Source organism: Pungitius pungitius, chromosome 1, assembly GCF_949316345.1.
Source record: "Pungitius pungitius chromosome 1, fPunPun2.1, whole genome shotgun sequence".
Classification (NCBI taxonomy): domain Eukaryota; kingdom Metazoa; phylum Chordata; class Actinopteri; order Perciformes; family Gasterosteidae; genus Pungitius; species Pungitius pungitius.
Window position 1 is genome coordinate 1,203,190 of NC_084900.1, and position 18,916 is coordinate 1,222,105.

Here is an 18,916-nt window from a genome sequence, read left to right on the forward strand (position 1 = left end):
GAAGATTCAGATGATATTTGCTACAGAACAAAGTAACCGTATCTTTACGCCCACAATCTCCAACTGCAGCGCACACCAGGAAAGCAGATGGATTCACAATATGATCAATATACGTCAAAATCAAATTGTATGTTAACCACGTTATAATGAACCACTATCTAAGATGCGAGCCATAAAACTGAAACGCAACCTTGCATGTCTTTGGTCTGTGGGGGAAGAACGACGCAGGAGCAAAACCCCCCAGACATGCCCGAACCAAAGGGTGGTTTTTGAAACTAGATTTTTTGATTGCATACGTTTTTCCTAATTAGAGGGGGGGGGGTAGGAACCTTTCTAGCTTTCATATTCACAATGATGAACACTTTTAATTCTTAAAAAAAGTCCCTTGCTTTTCAGTAGATAACAAATCATAATCAGCAAAGTCAGAGTGCAATGGTGACACCAGGATGAGAGCACAGAAGTCCATCCCTGTAAAGGTTGACCTCTGAATGTGTCCGATCATCACTGACAATGTTTGAGTCACACTTCTGTCCTTACTTCCCTCTTCTGTGAGAGATGAGGAGATAACACAGCGTATTTATGTCTTCCTCGCGTTCTTCAGCTCATCACAGGACGACTGAAGCTCCAGACGTCAGTATCAGGTTTGCTGTCCTTCTTCGTCCTCAGCATCCTTTGTCTTTTAGGTCTGACCATTGGTATGTTTCTCTGTCCTCTTCACAAGTATAAGTAATCATCTCCGTCTTTGTATTGAAGGTGGTCTTAATCTTCATCATCTAGATCATCTCATTGCCTTCACCATGAAGACTGTGACTGCCCTTCTTTGTGCCGTGATGGCTCTGACTATAGCTGCTGGTGAGTAATTGATGTAGTAACTGGTACAAATCCATTCATTGTCATTGATTAGCAATAATCCAGATCAATAACTGCAATGACAAACCCCCAGCTCTCGCAGAGGAACAGCCTGGACAAGAACCAACAGGTGAGACGTTTTGCATTGCGTAACAGTGTTTACCTACCACCAAAATCAGTGGATGTATTACAGTAATATGAATATTATACATGATGACTTGACTCCAGACAAAACTTTATTTCTCTCAGCTGAGCTTCAGCTGGTCAAGAGGTCTTGTCACAACCGTTGGACTTACTGCAACCGTCGCTGGTACCGCTACATTCCAACAGCGATGACTTGGGCTCAAGCTGAGGTAATGTTGGTGTAAAATGTATGCAGATGACTCTGTAGTTGTTGTAATTGTTAAAGACAGAGTTTAATTGGCAGCCAAATTAACTTCAACAATGGAAACATTTTTTGGGATGGAAGAGAAATAAAAGTCTCCCAGTGATCTTCATACAGGGTCAGAGGATTCGAACTCTTGTCATTTTACATATTCAGCTACTCTTTAACACTATATATATAACACTGATTCTCAAGCACTTCGGTTCATCTGAAACCAGATGCCCTAAGGTGCATTATAACTCAAACGTGGCACATGGTGTAGAGACGGTGCGCTGTTAACTGCAGGGTTGGTGTTTTGAACCCTGCCTTCTCCTATGTTGAAATTTTGCTGAGCAAGACACCCAACCCCTAACTGCTGCCTACGCACCTTTACGGCGGCACATTGCTCCCACTGTGTGGAATGGTTAAATCCAACGAATCTCATAATTCATCACTGATTTTAAATTGACGGTTCAAATCCTCCCAAATACTTACCTGCCCCACGCTTCTGTCTGTCTCCTGTAGAGAAACTGTCTTGCCCTGGGTGGACACCTCGCATCTGTTCATAACCTTCGGGAATACCGGACCATTCAGAGAATCATCAGGAGATCCAGTCGTTGCAATCGAGAAACATGGATTGGAGGCTCTGATGCAGAAGAGGTATTATTTTCATAATTTTCCAATTTACTAATATTGTACACAAAACTTAAATAATATTTGTTATTATAATTCATGCTATTTCATTGATTTTGAATTGTATTTTAATCATATTTTATTTAATAATATTTTTTTTCTCCAGGAGAAAAAGTGGTTCTGGAGTGATGGGACTCGTTTTGACTACAGTAACTGGGCCTGTGGAGAGCCGAACAACCATTGGCGCCAACAGCATTGCCTTCAAATGAACTTTGGAGGTAAAAGAACACAGTGCTTCTTGTAGGAGTGAAGCTGGTGATAAAAAGGTTTACTTTGGACAAATAGTTAATTTTATATGCTAGAACCATTTAGAATGAAACTACTCTTTTGTGGGCTTTCTCTTGTTGGGCCACTATTCTTCACATTCCTTCTGTTTAGTCATGGAACTATTTCAGTTTTGAGTTAGAAGCTTTTTGGAGAAGAATTTATTGAGAAACCAAATAAACAAGATCAGCTATAACGTGTGTATCTTAGGAAAAGAGGTCATTCTGTGTCATTCTTTTTCCTCTCAGATCAGGTCATGGTTAGCATAACACACAGTGTGACATCATGTGCGTTCAGACCATGGTTTGATTGCTTTGTGTTCAATTCTCTAACTCACCTTTTTGTTTTTGTACTCGCAGGTCGGAAGGCCTGGGATGACGTGCAGTGCTGGAGTAAACGTCCATCTGTCTGTGCCAAGTGACCCTGATCCCTGGACTGATAGCGAGTTGATTAAGAAAAAGGGAGTGCAAGCTTTCAAATACATGTGATTGTATTCATATCTATTCTTTTCTTTTCTATCGCTGTAACGCTACTTAAGGAACGATACGACAGGTGACACAAGCTGGATGGTGTTTGAGGCCTTGAGCCTCAACAAGAGTGGTTTATGGAAAGAATGCTTATAGCACAACCTCACATGTATTCTACATGAATAACCTTTCTTTCTTTATGCATTAATAAAAAGCTCAAGCATTGACACAAGCTGGTCTGTGATCAATCTCGTTGTTGATCTTTGCAGGTAAACTCATTAAGGTTTTTAGTAGGGTCTGGACTTTAGCGCGTTAATTAAGATTAATTAATTACAATGTGAATTAAGATTAATTAATTACACAAAAATAACACATTACACATTTTTTACGCATTTTTACACTTATTTTTTGCACCGTGGAACGTTTCTCACTGGATGAGTTTCGGCGGACCGATTATACTGGAGCACCAACTAGCGTTCATGACTTCAGACAACAACAAACCACAGTGAACATGAACGAAGAAGCTGACGAGACCGTGTCGGTTGGCCGCGTGAATTCCTAAATTTTATTATAAAATCAAATGGATGGAAGCGTCAATAAGAGCATGGTTGTGAGCAAGCTATGCAACAAGGAATTTGCATATCACCGCAGCACATCGAGCCTCAAGTATCACCTCAACGCAAAACAATTAGCAGCTAGCGTGGACGTTAGCCAAACCCGAGTACAAGGACCCACACCCAACCCACACTGCACCAGATGACCGGTTTAAGGACCACCTCTGAAAAAATAACCAATGTTCTGAATGTACTTGAAAATATTGGTCTACTTAAAAAAAACTAGTTTACAGAAGGTCTACTTACCTATAGGCTACCTGAATTTTTGTAAGTACTATATTTCTAAATATCCTATTGCTACACTGTAATTGGTTGAACAAAAATAAAAATCCATGTGAAAAAATGACTTCTCACTGTTCTCAAGTCAAATATGTGTATGTATAATATATGCGATTAATTTCGATTAATTAATTACAAAGCCTCCAATTAATTAGATTAATATTTTTAATCGAGTCCCGGCCCTAGTTGTTAGTGATTAAAAGTACTAAACCGTAAGTACTAAACCAGTAAAGTGTACACACCTAGAGAAGAAAGGAATACAATTCAACATATTTAAAAAGTAGAATATTTGCTAAAGAAGTCGAGTTTAACAGTAAATGTAACCGCCGCCTTGTATTGATCCCAATACACCAGAGGTGTCAAACTCATTTCATGTTCGTGCCAGATACTGTCCACTTCTAAGGAGGACAAAAAATGACTTAAGTATAAATAAATGAATGAATAAATAAATGTGTAAATACACATGTAAATAAATAAATAAATGCTTAAATAAAAAAATAAATACATTAATCTATTAATATAACTTTACACCTGAACAGAATATAAATTAATGTATTTATTTCTACATTTCTGTATTTCTACATTTATTTACATTTCTGTATTTTGTCATTTATTTATGCCAGTATTTCTGTGTCCGTATGTAAAGGAGCTCAGACGGGCCGAACCTCATTCTTAAGGAGGATTGGTCAAATAGAGGAGCGAGAAAGAAGCAATTGATCCCAGCACTTCGCTCCTGTAGAGCGTCTAGAAGCTGCTAGCAGCTCATGGCTTCTACTGGGCGAGATGTAGCTGAGCATCTTGGGAACTCTGAGTTCCTGTTAAACTTGAAGGCTCCCTCTGACAGAGAGACGCATTGTCTCACAGTGCTTTACTGGAAGGGAAGATGGTTTTCTTCAGGAAAATGAACAGTGATTGGGTCAAAGCTCTGGGATGAGAACCATTCCGGCCTGTTTAATGTCTTCACAGCGCTTAGGAACGAGTCCCTGAACACCTCAACGCTGATGGAACTGGATCTTCTGGATTATATTTCCTGTTGTCACTGCTGCGTCAGTATTGCTTTTGTTTCCCCCAATCCCCTGTTTGCAGCACAAAGAGGTTGATGGGTCACTTGCTTGCGAGACAATGATAGAACACATAACCATGCTTACCGACTCTGTGGACCTGCCATTCTCCCTCTGACAGAGAGACGCATTGTCTCACAGTGCTTTACTGGAAGTGAGGATGGTTTGCTTCAAGAAAATGAACAGTTAGTCTACAGCGAGTATTTCCAGTATTTGCACGCAATTTTGATCCAATTAGTTCGGTTGGAGGAGAAATTCATTAATCTTTATTCATTCAATTAAATGAGAAGGTGTGTCCAAACTTCGGACTGGTACTATATATGTATACAGTGTTGTGCCTGAACGCGTTCATTGAACGATAGTTAATGAACGCATTCATATTTTGGGCGAACGTGAACTGAACGTACTGTATTAACGCCCGATGAACGTCACTGTGAACATGTTCATTCCGGTGTCTATGAACGGCGCGTTCTTTCAGGTTAACATCGTTCAAATAGGTTGCCAGATTTCTATAGAAAACACACCGTAAACGCGCCTTAATAAGTAGCGGAAAAAACACCCAATCTGGCAACACCAGCCTCCAGTGTCGCACCGTGCATGCGTCATCAAAAAAAAATGCATAGAGGCGACAGCTGCGTGTAGCAAAGACACGGCGTATAGTAATTTAAATGAGTTTTATGAAGTTACTGACAAGGTCGGTGAGGATGGGAGGAATCTGACCTTTCTTTGCAAACATTTGCACCTTAATGATAACTGTCGTGTTTTTGATTCCTTATTTAAAAACTTTTTATTAAAAAAGCGCACTCAGTGTTCCGCCTGCTTGCACGCATTGACTGGGTGGGCGGGGCTACCAGCTCTCACATGCAACAGGCAGCCGTCACTCACAGAATCATCTCAGGGAGACATGTCCTCATGTGCAGGAACTGCTCCTGACCGTCCTCGGCTTGTTGATGAAAAATATGCCAGAAGTGACTAAATACTTCGGGTACAAAGTATTTATTATTTTAAGCATTTTTTTGGTCTCAAATGCTGACCCCTCAATGCTAATGTAAACCCTGGTTGGATAAGGATTAAAAATTGGATATGAAGATTAAATCTGATGCATAGCTTCAGTGTTAAAACTGATTAAATAATTGCTGTCTGTGGTTCTGGGCTGTGGCAAAAATTTAGAAAAATAATAGCTTGCAGCAACATGAAAAAAAAGAACTGAACTGTGAACTTAGTTCAAATATTTTGTTTGAACTATGAACTGAACTAGTTCATTTTAAAATTTGTGAACTGAACTTTGAACTAGTTCACGTAGAAAGTGAACTTTCCCAACACTGTATGTATATATAAGCATATATACACACACACACACACACATCTCTTACATGCATCAATCTCTTTACACCCACAAGATTAAAAATGGAGCTTCTGCACCATTGAGGCTTTTTTTTATCCCATTGACACAACCTGATGTCAGAATGAACCAATTCAATTCTCCATCTAAGGGTCAGTCAGTTTGTTAATTTTACTTTCTGACTCAAACAATTCATCTCTTCAGCAATTATCATGATCCATGCTAATTTGAATTCACTCTTCATTCACTCATTGATGGATGCAAGAGCATTCCATTTGACAATTATGATTTAGTCCACAAAACATATTCTCATACTAGTGTCCTGTGGATCCAGTGGATCCTGTGGTGCCGGACTGCACAGAGGGAGTCTATCTGCCCAAGTTCCTGCCCCCAACCCCAGCAAACCGTGCTCAGCTGTACACGCCCTTCAATCAAACTCTGGAGATCAGCATCATCACCACGGCGAATGTCTCCACGTAAGCCACAGCGTAGCGTAGGGCGGCAGAGGGCTATGCCCAAATCTCAATGTATTTCAGCACACTGAAATTATAATGGCACTCATTACCTTCATCAGTGATTGGCTAACTGCTTCATAGACCCGCCTCTAGGGGACACGGCCCGAGCCCAGCTCAGAAAAGTGGAGAAGACGTGAAGGAAAAGGATATATTTTGCGCAGATATCTTGATTTACAAATATAAACAAAAAACACAAATATTGACTATTTGTAAAATGTATTTTTAAAATAAAACGTTTTTTTTTGTTGTCACTCATGGTGGGGCCACGCCCCAATGCCCTCTATGGACCAGCCGCCACTGGACAGGACAGTGTTTGAATATGACTGTTTCTCAAGGCACAGCACAGTGACATATTCAACAGAAACGTTAGTTACAGCAGACAACCATAGTAATGGAACACATGTGCTGCCATAGTCTTCTCGCCACACCCCAAAAACCAATGGTCCTCCAGAACAACACTGATAAATAAAGCTTTAACGTGAATGAAGTCAGGAAAACAAGCTGAACAAGCTGTGTCTTTCTCTGGTGGCCCTCTCCCTGCAGGTACGCTGTTAGCGCTCCATAGGCGATCCGCCACCCCCCTGACACCTCCAGCTGGCAGCAAATCCCGGCATATCATAGGATTTGAGTAAGTTTTTCTCTACCACCACCACCAGTGTCTGGACCTCCAAAGTGGGGATACGCCTCATCTCATCTCGGTCCCTGATCTATCTTACGCAGAAGTCCAAGCCCCAAATACTTTGTGCTGTAAATATTCATGCCTGTTTAATAAATCATTGTTTCAACAACTCCCCTCTTATTGAACTAGTTTCCGCTCCATCCTCTGGATTGTAAAGGAGTCAAAGCTTTTCTTCAACTGATCAAAAACAGGGAGATTGAGAAACAAGTCATCCATGTTCATATGCAAACCTTTGCACTGAATTATTTGTAGAATTTAATTATTGTATTGCTAATATGCAGCACAGCCTTTTTTATGGAAAGAGGATGAGTTTAAACTAAATGATGTATCTTCCCAAAATTGGCCTTTGATCCATTGAGCTTTCTTCAATATGGAACATATTGATTTTGAGTTATCTGTATGCTTCAGTCTTGTCTTCATCAAGTGGAGACAGAGGTCTGCTGAAGTAAAAGTGTACCATCATGACTTCCAGATGGCTATTCATTGACCAATAGTCTGGTATCTCATTGCCTCAGAATATTTAGAAGAAGTAGATGATTCGGAGGAAATTTTCATCAGAGAGGTTGAGGTACGATTTCATCAGAGTTATGACCTTATCTCCAACACCATCAGCCAGTCACAGTTATCAGAAGAAAAGGTTTCTCAATATACATTGACACAGACCATCTGATATCCACACACAAACACCCTGAAAATCTACCTAACAAACACTGAGACCAGAGAATCATGTAACCAGAGAGCTCTGCATACTGTGGATAACTCTCATCTAGGAGCAAAAGCAGGCTACTCCATGATGGAGAATATGAATCCAGTCCATCCGTCCTACTGAAGCTTTTCCACGAACTAGAACCATGTAAAAAAGTCTACAGCATCACTACTTGATATGCGTTCACTTTAATTAACCAGTTCTACATGTTATATCCTCCTCATATAACTGATGAGACAATGAAACCTGTATGAAATGAAGATGGCTGTTCATGAAGTGTCTAAATATTCAGTTACGTTGATACTTTGCACTGAACAAAGTAACACATCCTTCACATTGAAGTATGAACTGTTTTCTTATTTGCTGAAGAAGTGTCCACAGCTGTCCAACAAGATGCATATCTTCAGATTACATTTAATACTTTTAAATAATCCCTTGCTTTTTAGTAGAAACCAAATCAAAATCAGCAAAGTCAGAGTGCAATGGTGACACCAGGATGAGAGCACATAAGTCCATCCCTGTAAAGGTTGACCTCTGAATGTGTCCGTTCATCACTGACAATGTTTGAGTCACACTTCTGTCCTTACTTCCCTCTTCTGTGAGAGATGAGGAGATAACACAGCGTATTTATGTCTTCCTTGCGTTCTTCAGCTCATCACAGGACGACTGAAGCTCCAGACGTCAGTATCAGGTTTGCTGTCCTTCTTCGTCCTCAGCATCCTTTGTCTTTTAGGTCTGACCATTGGTATGTTTCTCTGTCCTCTTCACAAGTATAAGTAATCATCTCCGTCTTTGTATTGAAGGTGGTCTTAATCTTCATCATCTAGATCATCTCATTGCCTTCACCATGAAGACTGTGACTGCCTTTCTTTGTGCCGTGATGGCTCTGACTATAGCTGCTGGTGAGTAATTGATGTAGTAACTGGTACAAATCCATTCATTGTCATTGATTAGCAATAATCCAGATCAATAACTGCAATGACAAACCCCCAGCTCTCGCAGAGGAACAGCCTGGACAAGAACCAACAGGTGAGACGTTTTGCATTGCGTAACAGTGTTTACCTACCACCAAAATCAGTGGATGTATTACAGTAATATGAATATTATACATGATGACTTGACTCCAGACAAAACTTTATTTCTCTCAGCTGAGCTTCAGCTGGTCAAGAGGTCTTGTCACAACCGTTGGACTTACTGCAACCGTCGCTGGTACCGCTACATTCCAACAGCGATGACTTGGGCTCAAGCTGAGGTAATGTTGGTGTAAAATGTATGCAGATGACTCTGTAGTTGTTGTAATTGTTAAAGACAGAGTTTAATTGGCAGCCAAATTAACTTCAACAATGGAAACATTTTTTGGGATGGAAGAGAAATAAAAGTCTCCCAGTGATCTTCATACAGGGTCAGAGGATTCGAACTCTTGTCATTTTACATATTCAGCTACTCTTTAACACTATATATATAACACTGATTCTCAAGCACTTCGGTTCATCTGAAACCAGATGCCCTAAGGTGCATTATAACTCAAACGTGGCACATGGTGTAGAGACGGTGCGCTGTTAACTGCAGGGTTGGTGTTTTGAACCCTGCCTTCTCCTATGTTGAAATTTTGCTGAGCAAGACACCCAACCCCTAACTGCTGCCTACGCACCTTTACGGCGGCACATTGCTCCCACTGTGTGGAATGGTTAAATCCAACGAATCTCATAATTCATCACTGATTTTAAATTGACGGTTCAAATCCTCCCAAATACTTACCTGCCCCACGCTTCTGTCTGTCTCCTGTAGAGAAACTGTCTTGCCCTGGGTGGACACCTCGCATCTGTTCATAACCTTCGGGAATACCGGACCATTCAGAGAATCATCAGGAGATCCAGTCGTTGCAATCGAGAAACATGGATTGGAGGCTCTGATGCAGAAGAGGTATTATTTTCATAATTTTCCAATTTACTAATATTGTACACAAAACTTAAATAATATTTGTTATTATAATTCATGCTATTTCATTGATTTTGAATTATATTTCAATCATATTTTATTTAATAATATTTTTTTTCTCCAGGAGAAAAAGTGGTTCTGGAGTGATGGGACTCGTTTTGACTACAGTAACTGGGCCTGTGGAGAGCCGAACAACCATTGGCGCCAACAGCATTGCCTTCAAATGAACTTTGGAGGTAAAAGAACACAGTGCTTCTTGTAGGAGTGAAGCTGGTGATAAAAAGGTTTACTTTGGACAAATAGTTAATTTTATATGCTAGAACCATTTAGAATGAAACTACTCTTTTGTGGGCTTTCTCTTGTTGGGCCACTATTCTTCACATTCCTTCTGTTTAGTCATGGAACTATTTCAGTTTTGAGTTAGAAGCTTTTTGGAGAAGAATTTATTGAGAAACCAAATAAACAAGATCAACTATAACGTGTGTATCTTAGGAAAAGAGGTCATTCTGTGTCATTCTTTTTCCTCTCAGATCAGGTCATGGTTAGCATAACACACAGTGTGACATCATGTGCGTTCAGACCACGGTTTGATTGCTTTGTGTTCAATTCTCTAACTCACCTTTTTGTTTTTGTACTCGCAGGTCGGAAGGCCTGGGATGACGTGCAGTGCTGGAGTAAACGTCCATCTGTCTGTGCCAAGTGACCCTGATCCCTGGACTGATAGCGAGTTGATTAAGAAAAAGGGAGTGCAAGCTTTCAAATACATGTGATTGTATTCATATCTATTCTTTTCTTTTCTATCGCTGTAACGCTACTTAAGGAACGATACGACAGGTGACACAAGCTGGATGGTGTTTGAGGCCTTGAGCCTCAACAAGAGTGGTTTATGGAAAGAATGCTTATAGCACAATCTCACATGTATTCTACATGAATAACCTTTCTTTCTTTATGCATTAATAAAAAGCTCAAGCATTGACACAAGCTGGTCTGTGATCAATCTCGTTGTTGATCTTTGCAGGTAAACTCATTAAGGTTTTTAGTAGGGTCTGGACTTTAGCGCGTTAATTAAGATTAATTAATTACAATGTGAATTAAGATTAATTAATTACACAAAAATAACACATTACACATTTTTTACGCATTTTTACACTTATTTTTTGCACCGCGGAACGTTTCTCACTGGATGAGTTTCGGCGGACCGATTATACTGGAGCACCAACTAGCGTTCATGACTTCAGACAACAACAAACCACAGTGAACATGAACGAAGAAGCTGACGAGACCGTGTCGGTTGGCCCCGTGAATTCCTAAATTTTATTATAAAATCAAATGGATGGAAGCGTCAATAAGAGCATGGTTGTGAGCAAGCTATGCAACAAGGAATTTGCATATCACCGCAGCACATCGAGCCTCAAGTATCACCTCAACGCAAAACAATTAGCAGCTAGCGTGGACGTTAGCCAAACCCGAGTACAAGGACCCACACCCAACCCACACTGCACCAGATGACTGGTTTAAGGACCACGTCTGAAAAAATAACCAATGTTCTGAATGTACTTGAAAATATTGGTCTACTTAAAAAAAACTAGTTTACAGAAGGTCTACTTACCTATAGGCTACCTGAATTTTTGTAAGTACTATATTTCTAAATATCCTATTGCTACACTGTAATTGGTTGAACAAAAATAAAAATCCATGTGAAAAAATGACTTCTCACTGTTCTCAAGTCAAATATGTGTATGTATAATATATGCGATTAATTTCGATTAATTAATTACAAAGCCTCCAATTAATTAGATTAATATTTTTAATCGAGTCCCGGCCCTAGTTGTTAGTGATTAAAAGTACTAAACCGTAAGTACTAAACCAGTAAAGTGTACACACCTAGAGAAGAAAGGAATACAATTCAACATATTTAAAAAGTAGAATATTTGCTAAAGAAGTCGAGTTTAACAGTAAATGTAACCGCCGCCTTGTATTGATCCCAATACACCAGAGGTGTCAAACTCATTTCATGTTCGTGCCAGATACTGTCCACTTCTAAGGAGGACAAAAAATGACTTAAGTATAAATAAATGAATGAATAAATAAATGTGTAAATACACATGTAAATAAATAAATAAATGCTTAAATAAAAAAATAAATACATTAATCTATTAATATAACTTTACACCTGAACAGAATATAAATTAATGTATTTATTTCTACATTTCTGTATTTCTACATTTATTTACATTTCTGTATTTTGTCATTTATTTATGCCAGTATTTCTGTGTCCGTATGTAAAGGAGCTCAGACGGGCCGAACCTCATTCTTAAGGAGGATTGGTCAAATAGAGGAGCGAGAAAGAAGCAATTGATCCCAGCACTTCGCTCCTGTAGAGCGTCTAGAAGCTGCTAGCAGCTCATGGCTTCTACTGGGCGAGATGTAGCTGAGCATCTTGGGAACTCTGAGTTCCTGTTAAACTTGAAGGCTCCCTCTGACAGAGAGACGCATTGTCTCACAGTGCTTTACTGGAAGGGAAGATGGTTTTCTTCAGGAAAATGAACAGTGATTGGGTCAAAGCTCTGGGATGAGAACCATTCCGGCCTGTTTAATGTCTTCACAGCGCTTAGGAACGAGTCCCTGAACACCTCAACGCTGATGGAACTGGATCTTCTGGATTATATTTCCTGTTGTCACTGCTGCGTCAGTATTGCTTTTGTTTCCCCCAATCCCCTGTTTGCAGCACAAAGAGGTTGATGGGTCACTTGCTTGCGAGACAATGATAGAACACATAACCATGCTTACCGACTCTGTGGACCTGCCATTCTCCCTCTGACAGAGAGACGCATTGTCTCACAGTGCTTTACTGGAAGTGAGGATGGTTTGCTTCAAGAAAATGAACAGTTAGTCTACAGCGAGTATTTCCAGTATTTGCACGCAATTTTGATCCAATTAGTTCGGTTGGAGGAGAAATTCATTAATCTTTATTCATTCAATTAAATGAGAAGGTGTGTCCAAACTTCGGACTGGTACTATATATGTATACAGTGTTGTGCCTGAACGCGTTCATTGAACGATAGTTAATGAACGCATTCATATTTTGGGCGAACGTGAACTGAACGTACTGTATTAACGCCCGATGAACGTCACTGTGAACATGTTCATTCCGGTGTCTATGAACGGCGCGTTCTTTCAGGTTAACATCGTTCAAATAGGTTGCCAGATTTCTATAGAAAACACACCGTAAACGCGCCTTAATAAGTAGCGGAAAAAACACCCAATCTGGCAACACCAGCCTCCAGTGTCGCACCGTGCATGCGTCATCAAAAAAAAATGCATAGAGGCGACAGCTGCGTGTAGCAAAGACACGGCGTATAGTAATTTAAATGAGTTTTATGAAGTTACTGACAAGGTCGGTGAGGATGGGAGGAATCTGACCTTTCTTTGCAAACATTTGCACCTTAATGATAACTGTCGTGTTTTTGATTCCTTATTTAAAAACTTTTTATTAAAAAAGCGCACTCAGTGTTCCGCCTGCTTGCACGCATTGACTGGGTGGGCGGGGCTACCAGCTCTCACATTCAACAGGCAGCCGTCACTCACAGAATCATCTCAGGGAGACATGTCCTCATGTGCAGGAACTGCTCCTGACCGTCCTCGGCTTGTTGATGAAAAATATGCCAGAAGTGACTAAATACTTCGGGTACAAAGTATTTATTATTTTAAGCATTTTTTTGGTCTCAAATGCTGACCCCTCAATGCTAATGTAAACCCTGGTTGGATAAGGATTAAAAATTGGATATGAAGATTAAATCTGATGCATAGCTTCAGTGTTAAAACTGATTAAATAATTGCTGTCTGTGGTTCTGGGCTGTGGCAAAAATTTAGAAAAATAATAGCTTGCAGCAACATGAAAAAAAAGAACTGAACTGTGAACTTTGTTCAAATATTTTGTTTGAACTATGAACTGAACTAGTTCATTTTAAAATTTGTGAACTGAACTTTGAACTAGTTCATGTAGAAAGTGAACTTTCCCAACACTGCATGTATATATAAGCATATATACACACACACACACACACACACACACACACACACACACACACATCTCTTACATGCATCAATCTCTTTACACCCACAAGATTAAAAATGGAGCTTCTGCACCATTGAGGCTTTTTTTATCCCATTGACACAACCTGATGTCAGAATGAACCAATTCAATTCTCCATCTAAGGGTCAGTCAGTTTGTTAATTTTACTTTCTGACTCAAACAATTAATCTCTTCAGCAATTATCCTGATCCATGCTAATTTGAATTCACTCATTGATGGATGCAAGAGCATTCCATTTGACAATTATGATTTAGTCCACAAAACATATTCTCATACTAGTGTCCTGTGGATCCAGTGGATCCTGTGGTGCCGGACTGCACAGAGGGAGTCTATCTGCCCAAGTTCCTGCCCCCAACCCCAGCAAACCGTGCTCAGCTGTACACGCCCTTCAATCAAACCCTGGAGATCAGCATCATCACCACGGCGAATGTCTCCACGTAAGCCACAGCGTAGCGTAGGGCGGCAGAGGGCTATGCCCAAATCTCAATGTATTTCAGCACACTGAAATTATAATGGCACTCATTACCTTCATCAGTGATTGGCTAACTGCTTCATAGACCCGCCTCTAGGGGACACGGCCCGAGCCCAGCTCAGAAAAGTGGAGAAGACGTGAAGGAAAAGGATATATTTTGCGCAGATATCTTGATTTACAAATATAAACAAAAAACACAAATATTGACTATTTGTAAAATGTATTTTTAAAATAAAACGTTTTTTTTTGTTGTCACTCATGGTGGGGCCACGCCCCAATGCCCTCTATGGACCAGCCGCCACTGGACAGGACAGTGTTTGAATATGACTGTTTCTCAAGGCACAGCACAGTGACATATTCAACAGAAACGTTAGTTACAGCAGACAACCATAGTAATGGAACACATGTGCTGCCATAGTCTTCTCGCCACACCCCAAAAACCAATGGTCCTCCAGAACAACACTGATAAATAAAGCTTTAACGTGAATGAAGTCAGGAAAACAAGCTGAACAAGCTGTGTCTTTCTCTGGTGGCCCTCTCCCTGCAGGTACCCTGTTAGCGCTCCATAGGCGATCCGCCACCCCCCTGACACCTCCAGTTGGCAGCAAATCCCGGCATATCATAGGATTTGAGTAAGTTTTTCTCTACCACCACCACCAGTGTCTGGACCTCCAAAGTGGGGATACGCCTCATCTCATCTCGGTCCCTGATCTATCTTACGCAGAAGTCCAAGCCCCAAATACTTTGTGCTGTAAATATTCATGCCTGTTTAATAAATCATTGTTTCAACAACTCCCCTCTTATTGAACTAGTTTCCGCTCCATCCTCTGGATTGTAAAGGAGTCAAAGCTTTTCTTCAACTGATCAAAAACAGGGAGATTGAGAAACAAGTCATCCATGTTCATATGCAAACCTTTGCACTAAATTATTTGTAGAATTTAATTATTGTATTGCTAATATGCAGCACAGCCTTTTTTATGGAAAGAGGATGAGTTTAAACTAAATGATGTATCTTCCCAAAATTGGCCTTTGATCCATTGAGCTTTCTTCAATATGGAACATATTGATTTTGAGTTATCTGTATGCTTCAGTCTTGTCTTCATCAAGTGGAGACAGAGGTCTGCTGAAGTAAAAGTGTACCATCATGACTTCCAGATGGCTATTCATTGACCAATAGTCTGGTATCTCATTGCCTCAGAATATTTAGAAGAAGTAGATGATTCGGAGGAAATTTTCATCAGAGAGGTTGAGGTACGATTTCATCAGAGTTATGACCTTATCTCCAACACCATCAGCCAGTCACAGTTATCAGAAGAAAAGGTTTCTCAATATACATTGACACAGACCATCTGATATCCACACACAAACACCCTGAAAATCTACCATTAAACACTGAGACCAGAGAATCATGTAACCAGAGAGCTCTGCATACTGTGGATAACTCTCATCTAGGAGCAAAAGCAGGCTACTCCGTGATGGAGAATATGAATCCAGTCCATCCGTCCTACTGAAGCTTTTCCACGAACTAGAACCATGTAAAAAAGTCTACAGCATCACTACTTGATATGCGTTCACTTTAATTAACCAGTTCTACATGTTATATCCTCCTCATATAACTGATGAGACAATGAAACCTGTATGAAATGAAGATGGCTGTTCATGAAGTGTCTAAATATTCAGTTACGTTGATACTTTGCACTGAACAAAGTAACACATCCTTCACATTGAAGTATGAACTGTTTTCTTATTTGCTGAAGAAGTGTCCACAGCTGTCCAACAAGATGCATATCTTCAGATTACATTTAATACTTTTAAATAATCCCTTGCTTTTTAGTAGAAACCAAATCAAAATCAGCAAAGTCAGAGTGCAATGGTGACACCAGGATGAGAGCACAGAAGTCCATCCCTGTAAAGGTTGACCTCTGAATGTGTCCGATCATCACTGACAATGTTTGAGTCACACTTCTGTCCTTACTTCCCTCTTCTGTGAGAGATGAGGAGATAACACAGCGTATTTATGTCTTCCTTGCGTTCTTCAGCTCATCACAGGACGACTGAAGCTCCAGACGTCAGTATCAGGTTTGCTGTCCTCGTCGTCCTCAGCATCCTTTGTCTTTTAGGTCTGACCATTGGTATGTTTCTCTGTCCTCTTCACAAGTATAAGTAATCATATCCATCTTTGTATTGAAGGTGGTCTTCATCTTCAGCATCTACATCATCTCATTGCCTTCACCATGAAGACTGTGACTGCCCTTCTTTGTGCCGTGATGGCTCTGACTATAGCTGCTGGTGAGTAATTGATGTAGTAACTGGTACAAATCCATTCATTGTCATTGATTAGCAATAATCCAGATCAATAACTGCAATGACAAACCCCCAGCTCTCGCAGAGGAACAGCCTGGACAAGAACCAACAGGTGAGACGTTTTGCATTGCGTAACAGTGTTTACCTACCACCAAAATCAGTGGATGTATTACAGTAATATGAATATTATACATGATGACTTGACTCCAGACAAAACTTTATTTCTCTCAGCTGAGCTTCAGCTGGTCAAGAGGTCTTGTCACAACCGTTGGACTTACTGCAACCGTCGCTGGTACCGCTACATTCCAACAGCGATGACTTGGGCTCAAGCTGAGGTAATGTTGGTGTAAAATGTATGCAGATGACTCTGTCGTTGTTGTAATTGTTAAAGACAGAGTTTAATTGGCAGCCAAATTAACTTCAACAATGGAAACATTTTTTGGGATGGAAGAGAAATAAAAGTCTCCCAGTGATCTTCATACAGGGTCAGAGGATTCGAACTCTTGTCATTTTACATATTCAGCTACTCTTTAACACTATATATATAACACTGATTCTCAAGCACTTCGGTTCATCTGAAACCAGATGCCCTAAGGTGCATTATAACTCAAACGTGGCACATGGTGTAGAGACGGTGCGCTGTTAACTGCAGGGTTGGTGTTTTGAACCCTGCCTTCTCCTATGTTGAAATTTTGCTGAGCAAGACACCCAACCCCTAACTGCTGCCTACGCACCTTTACGGCGGCACATTGCTCCCACTGTGTGGAATGGTTAAATCCAACGAATCTCATAATTCATCACTGATTTTAAATTGACGGTTCAAATCCTCCCAATACTTACCTGCCCCACGCTTCTGTCTGTCTCCTGTAGAGAAACTGTCTTGCCCTGGGTGGACACCTCGCATCTGTTCATAACCTTCGGGAATACCGGACCATTCAGAGAATCATCAGGAGATCCAGTCGTTGCAATCGAGAAACATGGATTGGAGGCTCTGATGCAGAAGAGGTATTATTTTCATAATTTTCCAATTTACTAATATTGTACACAAAACTTAAATAATATTTGTTATTATAATTCATGCTATTTCATTGATTTTGAATTGTATTTTAATCATATTTTATTTAATAATATTTTTTTTCTCCAGGAGAAAAAGTGGTTCTGGAGTGATGGGACTCGTTTTGACTACAGTAACTGGGCCTGTGGAGAGCCGAACAACCATTGGCGCCAACAGCATTGCCTTCAAATGAACTTTGGAGGTAAACGAACACAGTGCTTCTTGTAGGAGTGAAGCTGGTGATAAAAAGGTTTACTTTGGACAAATAGTTAATTTTATATGCTAGAACCATTTAGAATGGAACTACTCTTTGGTGCACTTTCTCTTGTTGGGCCACTATTCTTCACATTCCTTCTGTTTAGTCATGGAACTATTTCAGTTTTGAGTTAGAAGCTTTTTGGAGAAGAATTTATTGAGAAACCAAATAAACAAGATCAGCTATAACGTGTGTATCTTAGGAAAAGAGGTCATTCTGTGTCATTCTTTTTCCTCTCAGATCAGGTCATGGTTAGCATAACACACAGTGTGACATCATGTGCGTTCAGACCACGGTTTGATTGCTTTGTGTTCAATTCTCTAACTCACCTTTTTGTTTTTGTACTCGCAGGTCGGAAGGCCTGGGATGACGTGCAGTGCTGGAGTAAACGTCCATCTGTCTGTGCCAAGTGACCCTGATCCCTGGACTGATAGCGAGTTGATTAAGAAAAAGGGAGTGCAAGCTTTCAAATACATGTGATTGTATTCATATCTATTCTTTTCTTTTCTATCGCTGTAACGCTACTTAAGGAACGATACGACAGGTGACACAAGCTGGATGGTGTTTGAGGCCTTGAGCCTCAACAAGAGTGGTTTATGGAAAGAATGCTTATAGCACAATCTCACTTTCTTTCTTTATGCATTAATAAAAAGCTCAAGCATTGACACAAGCTGGTCTGTCATCAATCTCGTTGTTGATCTTTGCAGGTAAACTCATTAAGGTTTTTAGTAGGGTCTGGACTTTAGCGCGTTAATTAAGATTAATTAATTACAATGTGAATTAAGATTAATTAATTACACAAAAATAACACATTACACATTTTTTACGCATTTTTACACTTATTTTTTGCACCGCGGAACGTTTCTCACTGGATGAGTTTCGGCGGACCGATTATACTGGAGCACCAACTAGCGTTCATGACTTCAGACAACAACAAACCAGAGTGAACATGAACGAAGAAGC

The 18,916-nt window shown here is 40.2% G+C and overlaps 2 protein-coding genes across 3 annotated transcripts; both read left to right on the forward strand.

Moving 5' to 3' along the window:
- The first annotated feature begins 604 nt into the window (after window positions 1-604).
- On the forward strand, window positions 605-10,752 carry LOC119222164 (uncharacterized). The gene is made up of 16 exons (XM_062562298.1): window positions 605-641; window positions 754-852; window positions 944-979; window positions 1,099-1,202; window positions 1,739-1,873; window positions 2,013-2,124; window positions 2,530-2,589; window positions 6,268-6,409; window positions 6,992-6,998; window positions 8,485-8,578; window positions 8,661-8,735; window positions 8,827-8,862; window positions 8,982-9,085; window positions 9,622-9,756; window positions 9,896-10,007; window positions 10,413-10,752. The coding sequence occupies exons 2-16, from the start codon at window positions 798-800 to the stop codon at window positions 10,472-10,474; spliced, it is 1,269 nt and encodes a 422-aa protein (XP_062418282.1). The 5' UTR covers window positions 605-641; window positions 754-797; the 3' UTR covers window positions 10,475-10,752.
- Window positions 10,753-16,336: 5,584 nt separating this feature from the next.
- LOC119223070 (galactose-specific lectin nattectin-like) lies at window positions 16,337-18,616 on the forward strand. 2 transcript variants are annotated; one of them, XM_037480175.2, is made up of 7 exons: window positions 16,337-16,418; window positions 16,530-16,628; window positions 16,720-16,755; window positions 16,875-16,978; window positions 17,514-17,648; window positions 17,788-17,899; window positions 18,305-18,616. In XM_037480175.2, the coding sequence occupies exons 2-7, from the start codon at window positions 16,574-16,576 to the stop codon at window positions 18,364-18,366; spliced, it is 504 nt and encodes a 167-aa protein (XP_037336072.2). In that variant the 5' UTR covers window positions 16,337-16,418; window positions 16,530-16,573; the 3' UTR covers window positions 18,367-18,616. The 2 variants fall into 2 exon arrangements, with proteins under 2 accessions (XP_037336072.2, XP_062416389.1); XM_062560405.1 differs by lacking the exon at window positions 16,337-16,418 and adding an exon at window positions 16,441-16,459.
- The last annotated feature ends 300 nt before the right edge of the window (window positions 18,617-18,916 follow it).

What these genes read in the sequence shown, in the direction of transcription:
- LOC119222164 (XM_062562298.1), top strand. Translation starts at nt 798, where the DNA reads ATGAAGACTGTGACTGCCCTTCTTTGTGCCGTGATGGCTCTGACTATA. An exon ending in TGACTTGGGCTCAAGCTGAG is followed by an intron (nt 1,203 to 1,738) that starts GTAATGTTGGTG and finishes TGTCTCCTGTAG; the next exon opens with AGAAACTGTCTTGCCCTGGG. An exon ending in CCTTCAAATGAACTTTGGAG is followed by an intron (nt 2,125 to 2,529) that starts GTAAAAGAACAC and finishes TTGTACTCGCAG; the next exon opens with GTCGGAAGGCCTGGGATGAC.
- LOC119223070 (XM_037480175.2), top strand. Translation starts at nt 16,574, where the DNA reads ATGAAGACTGTGACTGCCCTTCTTTGTGCCGTGATGGCTCTGACTATA. An exon ending in GAGGCTCTGATGCAGAAGAG is followed by an intron (nt 17,649 to 17,787) that starts GTATTATTTTCA and finishes TTTTTTCTCCAG; the next exon opens with GAGAAAAAGTGGTTCTGGAG. An exon ending in CCTTCAAATGAACTTTGGAG is followed by an intron (nt 17,900 to 18,304) that starts GTAAACGAACAC and finishes TTGTACTCGCAG; the next exon opens with GTCGGAAGGCCTGGGATGAC.